General features: G+C 49.9%; 2 protein-coding genes across 9 annotated transcripts in view; one reads left to right on the top strand and one right to left on the bottom strand.

The window, feature by feature from the left end:
- RALGAPA1 (Ral GTPase activating protein catalytic subunit alpha 1) overlaps nt 1–7,855 on the top strand; it is a 138,770-nt gene extending 130,915 nt beyond the window's left edge. For 4 of the 8 annotated variants that reach the window (XM_054828255.1, XM_054828253.1, XM_054828251.1 and 1 more), the window contains 2 exons: nt 4,695–4,809; nt 6,385–7,855. In XM_054828255.1, coding sequence (XP_054684230.1) covers nt 4,695–4,809; nt 6,385–6,481 — 212 coding nt within the window. In that variant the 3' untranslated portion in view covers nt 6,482–7,855. The remainder of the gene's footprint in view (nt 1–4,694; nt 4,810–6,384) is intronic. The other 4 variants (XM_054828254.1, XM_054828252.1, XM_054828247.1 and 1 more) reach the window with 2 other exon arrangements.
- A 1,837-nt stretch (nt 7,856–9,692) lies between these two features.
- On the bottom strand, nt 9,693–11,321 carry INSM2 (INSM transcriptional repressor 2). Its single transcript, XM_054828270.1, has one exon. It carries the CDS (start codon nt 11,319–11,321, stop codon nt 9,912–9,914), a length of 1,410 nt encoding a protein of 469 aa, XP_054684245.1. The 3' UTR covers nt 9,693–9,911.
- Nucleotides 11,322–12,828: the final 1,507 nt, after the last annotated feature.

The raw sequence follows: 12,828 nt of genomic DNA, 5'->3' as shown, positions 1-12,828 counted from the left end.
TCCTAGGATGGACATGCAGCACAGCGTGACCCGGCATCAGAGTCAAACAACCTGTGCCCAGACCTGCCTGACTCTGAGCTTTCGTTCCAGCACAGGGATGCTGGGGATGCTCTGGCAGTCCTGCTCGCAGCCTGGGGGCTGACCCCTGTTCGATCCGGGGCTCCCGGGGCTCTGATACTTGGCTCCAGGACAGAGTGCCTGGAGTAGCACCGCAGCATCTGCCTCCAAGCCGACTCTGGAGTGCACGCATTCTAAAGCCTGAGGCAGGTATAAATTAATGCTGCAGTCATCTGCCAAAAAGGTTATCCCAGGCCTTGGGGGTACCACTGGTTTCCAGTTCTAGTGAGGCAGACCTGTGGGCGAGGTGGCTACAGATGACCCAGAACTTTGACAGACCGTGATCCCAGGAAAGAGTCCACCAGATGGACTATGATAAACCTACATATCCCTATGATTCCAGGGTCCCTACAACAGGCATATTTTTTGAAAGATAGGTGAAGAGTTCTGAATTGTGCCAGGATTGCACATAGGAGTCGCACTGGGGTCCTGCCTGGGAATCCACACACATTCATCACCTCCAAGATGACTCAGAACCTTGCAGACTCCCTGCCAGACGTTTCCACATAATCTGAAAATTTCTGACCAGCTTCTAAAAATACATCACAATTCTTTTTTTTAAATACAGAATATTTATGTCTGGGTTTTTTAATGAGAAATAACTGACCAGAAGAGACTAGAAAAGATTTCCATATCTCAGATATTATAGTTTTCATTCTTTAATTGGATTGTGATTGCCAAGATTACAGTTGTTGAATATGTTTAAATTTTATAAAATATTACATACAATTTCTTCTTCTAAGATATATAGAAACTGTGAAGCTACTACCGCCCATCACCGGGTGTTGTAATTTTGTTGTTGTTGCAATCCTGTTGGCCGGTTTCAGCATGCCAGTTTTTTCATTTGAGCTATGATAATCGGAGCAAATAGAGAACATGCCATTCAGTAACAAACTCTATTTCCTCAAATTGATATATTTTATCAAAGGCTCAGCCCTCAGCAAAAGCCGTTTCTTTCCTTAGCGTGGTTGCTCTTCAGTACAATGTGATTGTGGCTGCTGCTGTTTTATCTAGATACTTCAGTTTGCCCTGTCAAAATACCTGACAAGTCCACCTTCCCATGTTTAGGAACCTGACTAGTGTAGTGGATGTGTACATTTAAAAAAAAGAGAGATTTACCTGCACTTAATAACAGAATATAATTCAGTTGCCTCTGTATTTTTCACTTTGTGCTGCCTCTGTTAAATAGAGTAACTCCTGCTATACAGCTGTTGAGTAAACCAGATTTCTGTGACACCAGAATAGGTTGAGGGAACTGTCAATGGTAAGCTCAATGATATTGATGGGCTTATTGACCCCACGATGCTAAGATTCTGAGCTTTAAATCGTACTGATGCCTTGGGTTTGGTTTTTCTCGATCTTCTTTTTTTCCTCTCTTCCTACTAAAAATAGTACCTCAGTATAGTAAACCTTATAAAGAAGGGGCCTCTCTACATTAGTCATAGTGTTTTCCTTGGGATAAAAGCATCAGACTTTTTGATCCCAACAATCATTCCTTCTATTTTCAAGCCTGTGTTCAGAACAATTCTGCTGCCTCACTCCCAAAGTAAGTGGGGATGCCAGCTAACAGACAGGGAAGCAGGGAATGTGGAGGTAATGATACTCCAGCCTTGCGCAAGAGGAACTCAACTTCAACAGCCTGTGTCTTCATCTCTTCTGCTGCTTGTTTCCTGTGTGCCTTTGAAGTGAGAATCTTTTTGGCCCTGTATACCCCTTCGCAGATGAGAATGGTGGTGCTTTTCTCACTGTAGAAGGGTCTAAGCAACACTTGTTGATGGTGGTGGTTGAAGTTTGTGATCGGAAGAGAGGTTGGAATACAGAAATGAGGGCTGTATGTCTGGCAGGGCTGAGAAGAGTTTCTCATTATCCCTTCTCCGGTCCAAACCTAGGATTATTTTTTTTTTTTAATTCCAAATCAAAGCAAAACCTCAAAACTCATTCAAATTTTCAAAAAAACTTCATATTGGAACAACTGAAGCTGAAACTTTATGCATTTCTGAACTATTGTCCTTAAGTCGACCACTTGGGTGGTAGTAAGGTGGGGATCCCCAGCACTTTGAGGCAGTAACTTTAGTGCAGACTGCTAGAGACCCAACCAGACTAATTTTCTACATGCATTGAAATGGGTCCACTGAAAAAAAATAGAGTGTGATCGTCCAATTCAAAAGCATCCCGTGCATACACACAAGAGGACAAAATTGAATTTTAATCCTGACATTTCCTAGTTTTTGAATGTTTGACTTCACAAATTTATTCTCTTGTGTCAACATTTTCCTTGTGTAATTCCCTCCATTTTTATTTTAAGGCGTAGGGCAAAAGAGAAATTCTGTAATACTGATTAACAGCCACATGATTCATAAGCAAAACTGTAACCTCTGGATCCACCACCAACTCCTCCTGCAGACTGAGATAGGGCAATAATTGGTGGTAATGATAAGCTGTCTTACCTCTGCCTGAATCTCCGCTAGTGGAAAGATTGGGAATTTTGCCAGTGGGTGTCACAGATACTGGTTGACAGGGAGGAACAGGTTTACCCAATATGTTTCCAGCCGGGTTCTGAAGAGAATTCTTCACTGGGCATGGGCTCTGCCACCCTTTTGCCATAAACTTAATCTTTTTTGCTGTCTTCTTTCTCATGGCTGGCTCTTGGTTCTTTCTCTCCTGCCCGGTTCCAGTCTCACAGGTCTTGAGGCCACTCACCATCTCTTCCTCACCTTCTCATCTTGCTGTGCAGCTGCTTTTGCAGTCTTTCTGTCTGCATCCGCTTCTTGCTTCCTTTCCTTGTTTCCCAAAATTAGTGACAGACTTAATTCCTTGACTCTAGCAAGGCTCTGCTGAGCGTGACGGACAACTTGGCCGGATTTGGACTGGCATTTGTAAGAGTGGCAAAGGGCGCAAGCTGTACATTTTCCTCCATGGTCCTTCTCAGAGATGGCACTGAGGAAAGTGTTGATCCAGACAACAGGGTGTGATAAAACTAGACATACTGAGACTAGTCTTACCATGCAGCACCCTGTCTTAACATCAGCACCGTGTCAGGCTTCTGCTGGGTGAAATTTTCACCTCTCTGAAAGTCAGAACTAAGGAGCGAGATGAGTCACGCCAACGCGTGTGTTACGATACCTCCAGATTCTTCCACCTCACCTCACTTCTAACTCAGCCTGCGCATAGTTAGGATTGCATTTTACATTTAAATAGTTAATTTCTGAGTCAAATAACCAGCATACTATTACTAGAAGATCCTAAAATTTTCAAATGGAGTGTGAAAATGTCGCATTTTAACTTTGTTGATCCACCCCCTTGTTCAGATGCAATTGAAATGGCTTTACATTATGGCCCCAAAATATCATAGCTCATCAGGCTATGATATTTGTCACTTGTCAAGCCTAAGAGATGAAAAATATGGATCACTTCCTGACGTTTTTCAACCTCTTAAAAATCCTAACACATCTGTTTTGTTTATTTTATAGAACTTTCTGGTTCTAGGTCAATTGTCCGTAAAGCCGCCTTATTTAACCCTACTTTTATATTTTGGATAACTAAATATTTCATTGGGTAGAGAGATAAAGATGATAACATTTTACACTTTAAAACTGCTAAGGGGAAACAAAACCTGCAAAACTCCGATATACCACATTTAATATCCACATGTGTGTATGTGCGTATGTATGTCTATATAGATATATATGCTTATCTAAAATCCAAAGAAATTGAGTTACTAATCAGCCTCTTGATTGCTGTCAGACTTTAAATCTATTTTAAGTGCCATTATTCTTCACTCTTCTAGTGTGATATGTTCAGATGTGAAAATCACTTTACATGACTTCTGTTCTTCAATAGCTGTAAGTCAGTTTCTTAAAAAAAATTGGGATTGCATGTGAATCTGTGTTTCTGTCTGCAGGAATTAGAAACAAAATTTTAAGATATGACCTTAATACCTTAATTCTCTTTTTCCAACCCATGATAAAATTTCACACTAGGGTTTGACACTTTGACGCAGACTAACTAGCTTAAATACTATGTTTTTTCTCCTTTACATGATTTCAGGAGTCTCATGTTGAGACTGGCTATAATTTTAGCATACTTAATACTGTGAAGCCGCTGGGGAGCAGAAGCCATATATTGAGTTGTCATTTGTTTTTCCTTCTCGATTGTGTGTATGTGTGTGAATATTTAACTGTTTTCACAGACTGAAAGCAAGCACTTCAGACAATGTTTAGGATGTATCTCAGTTGCTATGAATGAGGTTGCTGGATCTGGATAATGTTATAGAATTCTTTTCTTTCTCTCTCTCTTCCTTTTTTTCTTGTAATGCTTAGTTGGTAAGTATGACGCCGGATTTCAGAGCTGTTGCTTCATTGCACATAACTAACTCATCACTCTCTTTAACCTGTAGCATGAGCAGCAATTGCATAATGAAATTCAAAATTCCGTTTTCTGTGCTCATCTGTTAATACCCTTCAATCTCTGCGGTTCGTGTCTCATGTCTCACACCTGTTATCTTTTATCTTTTCTCCCTCCCCTTCCTCACTTCTTTCCACTCCTCCTTCCTCATCACTTCTTCATTCTCAACAAAGAAAGAAATGCTGTGATATTTCTTCTCCTTCCAAAACCTCCACTAGAAAGCATTGGCCACATCAAGGTAAAGGGCAAAGGCTTGAAACGGAAGGTCTTTCACGCTAGCTGTGAATGGTATGCTGTGCAAAACAACAACGGTTATTTTCTGTTCTCTAACTTCCACCATTTGAAATGCTTTAATTCCTTGTAAAATTAGAACAAGATAGAATTTCAGAAAATGAGACTGCATGTTTCCCTGCCTGCCTTTTTCTGCAAGGCACAGTGAGTCAGGCATTATCATGCTTTTCCAGATTGTTTGGCAATGAGGTACCTAGTTCATGGACAGAATTGCTGTCACCAGCTGGGGAACAAATAGCAGCCCTTTCTCCTCCCTGTCACTTCGATGGGTCGCATCAGTTTCAAAAAGATAGAAAGTACCATGCCATCTCTCTGGACCAGGCAGGTGATGGACCAGGCCAGGAGGACGGCCAGGTCGCTCAGTCACTGAGGTTTATGACAATATCTTGTTACCTGATGACCTCATTTGATTTTAGAGCGGTCTTTCGGAATAAATCATGATCAGTTTTGAATGGTTTTTGCAATCCTTATATATGAAATGTATACTAAGGGAGAGAGATCTTCAGTTCTGATTATTGCATTATTATTATTATTATTTTAAAGAATTACCAGTAATAGCATGATGTGGAAGAAATAGCAAGTGATATTCTGGCTTTCTGAAGTCAGCAGGGGTTTCCCCATTGACCTCTGCAGGAGTAAGCTTCTGTCCGCAATTTATACGGGTCAGAAACGATCAGTGGCAAGTGAGGTAGTTGAGTTCAATCAGGCTGTCAGTCTCTGTAAATGGCTAATTAAAATGCAGTTTAGTTTTGTGGATGTGAGTTCATAGCGTTAATTTTCTGTACATGGGAAGGAGAATGTAATTTGGATTTCATATTTTCTCCTTTTCCTTGTGTATCTCTATGGAAGAAGATTTGGAGACGGGCTGCTTGTAAGGGAAGAGCCTTGTCCTCTTGCAATGAGGACTCGACTCGGGGCGCACTGTAGCGTGGCGCTGGGCTAATGAACTACATACCGTTATCTCAAATTCATCTTGTTCCTTTTACAAAGAAACGTTAACGTATAGTGCATCCAGTTAGTATGATCTGTTCAAGCTTCTGCCTTGTGGGCCCTGTAGGAATTTGCCTTTTGAAGCACCGACTAAAGTTGGGATGGGAGAAGATGTTTTGCTCTCCCAGCTGGCCCCCGATTCACTCCACCTCTTCAGCTGCATTCCTAGAGCTCCCTTCATGCGCAACGAGCCGTTAACCTTCATGTTCTCATTAAAGACTGGTTTCTTCTGGGTTGTGGTTTGAAAAATGACTCCCCATCCCTGCGAGGGAACGGGAGGTGTTTGTTCTCCCGGGTAGCGGGAGAACATCGCCCACTTCAGTGCTGCCTCAGTTCCCGAGAGCGGGGGGTGCTGCAGTCCCGTAGCTCAGTGGTTTCTGGCATCATCTTTTCTCTAGAGGTGGATTTGTGGCAGTTGCTAGCTCCACGTGCGGTACCATCACCCACAGCCGGTAAAGGGCTAGGAGATGCTGTGGGAGTGGCAGCAGCACTGAAATTCCTCTCTGCCCCTTGTGAATAGATTCCCGTGCTGCGAGCGTGGAAGGCGGCACTGACCCGTCTGGTTCTTGCTGTCCTCTGCAGGCTTCTGCCCAGAGACTCAGCCGGGAGAAACTCCAGCAGCAGCAACAGCACAGGTGGATGGAACAGACTTAGCCTCTCCAATGTCTCCTCGGACTAGCAAGAGCCGCATGTCCATGAAACTGCGCCGCTCCTCTGGCTCGGCCAACAAGTCCTAAGGGGCGAGATGCCTGCAGCTTCCTAACGAGCAGCGATCGGCCACCCTTCCCGCAGCGACTCACCGCTTTCCGTTAAAGGATAATGTCTCTAACGTGTGTGTGCCCACCCCCTGCACCCCCCTTTTCTGTATGTTTATTTTAAACAGTGACACTGGAATTTTACTTTAATATTTTAGCTTTTGGGTTTTTTATCAAACTCCAGGCTGCCTTTTTTTTTTCTTTTTTTTTTTTTGCAGTGCAGTTTGTCCTCTGCACCTTTTACCTTCCTGGATGATTACAATATCTTAACTAAATTGTCAGTTTTTAACTCTGGTTGATCTCGAGTCATATATGGAATTGGAGACTGCAGTTTGGTTACACTATATTTATTGTGCCCCATTGCAATTTTCTCTGTAACAAAGAAAGAAATATGTACAATTTGAAAATGAATGTACATTTTAAATTGAAGCTTCATTTGTAAAGTCTTTGTCAGATGTCACACTGTTAATGGACAGGATGTGTACAGATTATTTATGTTAAAAATAAAATAGTTCAACGGCCTTTCAAGCATTACGGAGTCCAAACGAAATAATTTGCTTGTAACACCAACTCTTTCTTCACAAAGAAACGCATCATTTCATAACTGTGCAGGTGATGCCGTAATCTATGCCAGAAAAAAAAAAAATCACTGTGCTGAAATTCTACTTATGCTTGGCTTCCAAATATTTTTATAATGTTTGCTTTTCCAAGTGGTTATCAATAGTAAATGCCATCGAGTTTCATGGGTTGTAGCCTTTATCACCGGGCTGCTGGGTCTAGTTGTATATTCTTGTTTCTTACATTAAAAAAAAAAAACCAACAATGAAAAAAGCACTTTCCTGCTAGAAATTCATTGCTCTGATGATGCATACTAGGGAAAAAAGGGAACATGCTCCGGGAGCCTGGCCTGAAACGCTGATGATTCCAACCCTCTGAGTGCAGATTAGTACACGCGTTCCACCCACCCAGAGATATTTTCCTACAGAAGATGAAATGCTCACATTTTGAGTCTGGCAAACAATAAAATGCTGTTAACAAAATGTAGCATGGCATCGGTACTAACTGCATGTGTAAATATAGCATATGGGCAACAATAAAGAGATAAATTATGTATTGTCATTCATGTAGTATCTACAAATTTGTAATGGTTGAAGAGAAGACATGCTATTTAATAATACAATAAAATTATTCTTACCACCTTTTGTATATTAGTCATTCACCTCAGTGATTAGGTTCTTACCCCAATTTGTAGAAGAATAGCATATTACACGTGGAGCAGTTAAGTGCAATACAGGGCTTAGTTTTCATTTGTATTAAAGTTCTTAGGAGCTCTTTCCCAACCCATCACAAGAACGCCGTACTGAAAACTTTTCCCCAGATCTAGTAAATACAATACACGTAACTCTGCAGGTAACGCAAAGCACAAGACGTTCCCTTCTGCAGGCTGGTTGGTCGAGTGCTAATTGTAGGAGCAGTTAATAAGCATCAGGTTTCTGTGGTCCGGAGCCTTTCGTCTTTGACTGTACAAGTGGAGAAAGGAGAGCGATGATTTGAAAAAAAACGTAGTGACCTTCTCCAGGGGAGAACTCATTTAATGGTGTAAACAGGTATTTTTACCTAGGTCTCCGTTACCAAAAAATGATGGAAAAAATGCACAACTTAAAATAACATGCTTTATTTCTGGCATATGAGAAGAGCAAGCTGCGAGTTTAGCCTCCTTCGTCAGACAGCAAATCTTGGCTGCTTTAGGTTATACTGTACAAATTCATTTGCCCAGGTCCTGGAACTGAAAGGAGTCCGTGAAACGTATTTAAAATAAAGCACTTGGCACTTGCTTTCAGCCTTTGGGCATGATACATGTGAATCTTTTGTTGTGTGTAACAAAATGTAAAACTACAGAAATAATTGCTTTAGAGGATGCTAATCAAAAGATTGAAATATTTTGCATGCTCATTTCAGAGAGAGCGTTAGAACAAAGACTACGGCTGGGATCAATTTGGTTCTTCAGAAATCACCAGCTGACCCACTTTGCCCTGCTGAAGTCAAGGAAGGCGTGAGCTTTGTTTTAAATCCTTTATTGAATTTGCTTGCCCTTATTTTCGGCCTCATCTGTTACCACGTTTGGATACAAGCACTCATGCGTGGAAAAAAATTAAATAAATAAATAGCGGGTGAAATGTCAGTAGCTGGTAAATTCGACAGTATTTCAAAGCATTTGGCCAGACCACCGTTAAAGCCAGGGAACACACACCGTGGGGTTGCTTTGCTAAAGGTAGGTCTCGTTAGGGAGAAGGAAGGTTGCCTGTCGTCCGCGGTTTAGCAGCATGTCGAAAGACCATTTCATGTTCTAATTTCAGCTGTTCACAAGACTCGGAGGAGCTCACATCAACAGCACAGCTCACGGGGCAGAGGGGTGGGAGGCCACCCAAAAAGGCCGGGTGCGGACAGGGCCCCTCTGCCTGCCTGGCCTGGCGAGACCGAACTGCGCTTCTTGCTATTGTCCGTGCCGCGCTAACAAGCCACTGATGGAGCGGGTTTTGAAACGGGCAGCTGCCAGAGATGTGCGTTTTGCCTACCACACAGTTGCTAGAGTACAGAAACACAGAGTAAGCGGGAGATGCGTTACTCAGCTATAGAAGATCAACACCTCATATTTTAATTAAGCAGACAGCACAATTAATTCGCCATACGTTTTGCTAGCTATATTATGACTTGACATTGACTCAGTATGAACATTTACCTTCTCGACTATCTTAGTACAGAATACAGCAAACAAAACACCTCACAATAACTTAAATGTTGAAGCTCGAGGGCTAAGGCTATTAAAACAAGGTCACTAGATCAGGCTCCTTTTCTCACGAAAAAATAATTCCTCTCTTTAAATATCCTATATACAGCTGTATGCCTATCCTGGGACCGAGAGTAGCTACGGAAGATGTACTTTCAGTGGGCCGGCACCCGCCTCCCCGGCATCGCCCGCATCCCGGCAGGGCCCGGCTCCTCGCCTGCTGCCGCCAGCCCGGGGCCGTACCCGCCCCCGCCGGCCGTGCCCCGGCTGCCCCGGCAGCTGACGGGCAGCGCTGCCCCTCGCTCCCTTGCGGGGCTCGGCACGAACGCCGCCGGCCGGACCCGCGGAGGCGGCGGCGATACCGCCCGTCGGCTAAACCTCCTGCCGTGCTGGTGCGGGGGGGGCGAGTTTCGCTACCCGCCGGCCGGGGAGGCGGGAGTCCGCGGGCGGCTCCTCCGCCTTCGTGGCCGTGAGTACCGCGACTTTCCATAGGAATTACAGCGTGGACAGGACTCCCTCGGCTCGCCCGGGCTCCCGGAGCAATCCCATCGGGGGCGGCCGCGGGCCTAGCAGCCCGGCCGGACGGGCACCTGGAGCAGCAGGACCTGCCTGCTCTCCGGCGGGTGGCACTTGCTGGCGTGCCGCGCCAGCCCGGGCGCGCTGAAGAAGGTGGCGGGGCAGTGCTTGCAGGGGAAGCCCTGCCGCTCGCCGCCCGCCGCGCCGCCCTCGGGGGGCCCGGCCGGCGGCGGCAGCAGCAGCTCCTCCCGCACGGCGTGCCACAGCCGGTGCTTGTCCCTGATGTCCGCCGAGGGGAAGCGGGCGCCGCAGAGGTGGCAGGCGAAGGCGAGCTGCCCGCGCTCCGGAGGGCCGTAGGCGGCGGGCCGCGCTGCCCCGTGGGTGCCCAGGTGCTTGCGGAGGTAGGCCTGCCGCCGGAACCGTTTCTGGCAGCAGGGGCAGGCGAACGCCTCCCCGCCGGGGCCGCCGCCGGGGCCGGGAGCCGGAGCGCCGGCGGGAGCGGGGCCGGGGGGGGCCGGGGCGCCGCCGGCGCTGTCCGCGCCGCCGCGGTGCTGACGGGGCGGCGGCGGCTGAGGCGAGGACGCGGCGGGGCCGCGGGGCCGCCGCTCGGGGCTGTTCTCCTTGCCCGGCGGGGCGGCGGCGGCGGAGCCGTCGGCGCTGGGGCCGGGCCGCGGCTTGTGCCAGCGGCGGTGCGAGGCCAGGTTGGCGGGGCAGCTGAAGATCTTGTGGCACTCGGGACAGCGGTACTCGACGCGCACGATGCGGGAGCAGCGGTGCTGGGCCAGCGCCAGCGGGTCCGCGTACTGCTCCTTGCACAGCTGGCAGATGAACTCGCCCAGCGGCGTGCGCCCCGCCGGCGGCCCCGGCCCCGGCCGGCCCTCGGGGCCCTCCTCCTTGATGCGCAGCCCCAGCACGGGCGAGGTGGTCACCTCGTCGGCGAAGCTCAGCTTCCGAGTGGCCTTGGCTTTCTTGGCCGGCGCCTTGGCCCGCGACGGCCGCTTCAGCGCTGGCACCGGCGGCGGCGGCGGGGCGGGCAGCGGCGTGCGGGGCTGCAGCAGCAGCTTCTCGGCGGGCGGGAAGGAGGCGGCCAGGGGGAAGGACTCGGCGGAGGCGGGGGAGCTGAGGCACCGCTCGAAGAGAGCCGCCCGCGGCCCCGCAGCGCTGCAGGGGCCCGCCGCCCCCCAGGCGGCCGGCCCCTCCGGCGGGGCGAGCCCCGGTCCCCCGCAGCCGCCGCCGGGGGGCCACGTCGCGGGGCAGGCGGCGGCGGCGGCGCCCTCCTCCTCCTCGCCCTCCTCCTCCTCCTCCGCCCCCTGCCTGGCGGCGGGGCTGCCCCCGGCGGCGGGCGGCGGGGGCGGCGGCGGGGCGGGCGGCGGGTCCCGGTCCGGGTCCCTCTCCCGCGGGCGCGCCCGGTAGGAGCCGCCGGGGCGCCGGCTGCGCTTGACGAGGAAGCCGCGCGGCATGGCGGGGCGGCGGGAGCGCGGCGCCACCGGCCCGCCCGGCCTTTATACCCCCGGCGCCCGCTCCCGCCCGGGCGTCATCCTCCCTCCGGCGGCGGCGGCCAATGAGGAGTTGGGGCCGGCGCTGCCGGCGGGGGGGGGCGGTGGCGGCGGCGGCCGGTCCGGGGCTCCCCGCGGCCGGAGCCGGCGCGCTCGGGCTGCGGAGCCGGGCGGGGTGTCCACGGGAGCGCACCCCGCGGCGCGGAGCCGGGGGAAACGGCGTCCTGCGGGACCGAGAGGGGTGTGGGACCGGGGAGCGTGGGTCCGAGACGGGAGAGACCCCGCGCCGGGGCACGGCCGCAGCCCCTCGGCCGAGGGGCCGGGCAGGGTTCCGGCAGGGGCGTCTCTGGGTGCTGCTGTTGGGCGTTGGTGCCAGGAGCCCTCGCCCACCGCTGGGCACGTCTGTCCGCTGAAGGGAGCGGAGCTGGGAGCCTGCTTCGTCCTTCAGCACCGCCACGGCAAGAGTTTTCCCATGAGCAGCCAGAGAGATCTTGTACTAGGGTGAGGTTCCCGTGAGCAGAATTGCCACAGCCGCTCACAATGCTAAATCGCTCATCGATGTTACACGGGCTGTGCCCCTGGTCCCTGGCAGCTTCCCCCGTGGGCAGCCCCCCGCGCCCAGGGGAGGCAGGATTGAGTTGTGGTGCAAGAAACCGCAAAAGGGCCAAAACCTGCCCCCCCGCCCCCCGTCCTCCCCAGCTGTGATTCCTGGCCCATTTGTGGACGCCGTGAGCCTAGCGGCAGCTTGTGCATCCCCGAAGCAAGGCAGTAGTTGTGTTTGCTAAACCACTGACCACCTTTGTAGAAGCGCTGTTGTTTCAGTGGGCAGCGAAGCGCACCCGCAGCGGGCTGCCGGCAGCCCCTCCGCCCCACCGCGCCTCACCGGCATCTCCCGTAGGATCACTCATTTATCCGAGCCCGGTTTTGACGGCAGGACAGTGCGATCCTGCCCGGGGACCTACTGCTCGCAGTATACACAAGATGGCGTGCCATTGAAAATGAACACGTTAAAGCCTTACTCCATCCCTTGCCCAGGGACAGACGTCCCTTGCCACGGTAGTACGGTCGGACTCACCGCCTCGGGAGCATCCCCTAGCAGGAGAAATTAGAGAGCACCGGGAGAAAGGGAGAACCAGCATCTCTAGATCGAGGGACTTTCCAGAACTGGCAAGAAAGATTTGAAGCCTTCGTGCAAGAACAGAACTTGCCTCACCTGCTCAAAACGCTCAACCACTTATCTGTGTAAGTGCTCTGATTACATTTGCTTAGCAAAGTCTTAATCATGTTTTATATTACTCTCCTCTCCCATTTCCCTCCATTTTGATGGTTGCACTGAATTTTAGATTAGATTATAGACTCTGCGGGCTAGAGATCACCCTTTGTTAGTACAAACCGCTGTAACTGGGACCGATGAGCCACGCTGCAGCACAGTTAGGTCACTCCACTGACTGGCTGCATGATTTTTGCTTAA

Source organism: Grus americana, chromosome 5 (genome assembly GCF_028858705.1).
Source record: "Grus americana isolate bGruAme1 chromosome 5, bGruAme1.mat, whole genome shotgun sequence".
In the NCBI taxonomy this organism is placed as follows: Eukaryota; Metazoa; Chordata; class Aves; order Gruiformes; family Gruidae; genus Grus; species Grus americana.
Note: the sequence above shows the minus strand (reverse complement) of the source record. Positions and strands in the feature narration are given on the sequence as shown.

What these genes read in the sequence shown, in the direction of transcription:
- INSM2 (XM_054828270.1), bottom strand. Translation starts at nt 11,321, where the DNA reads ATGCCGCGCGGCTTCCTCGTCAAGCGCAGCCGGCGCCCCGGCGGCTCC.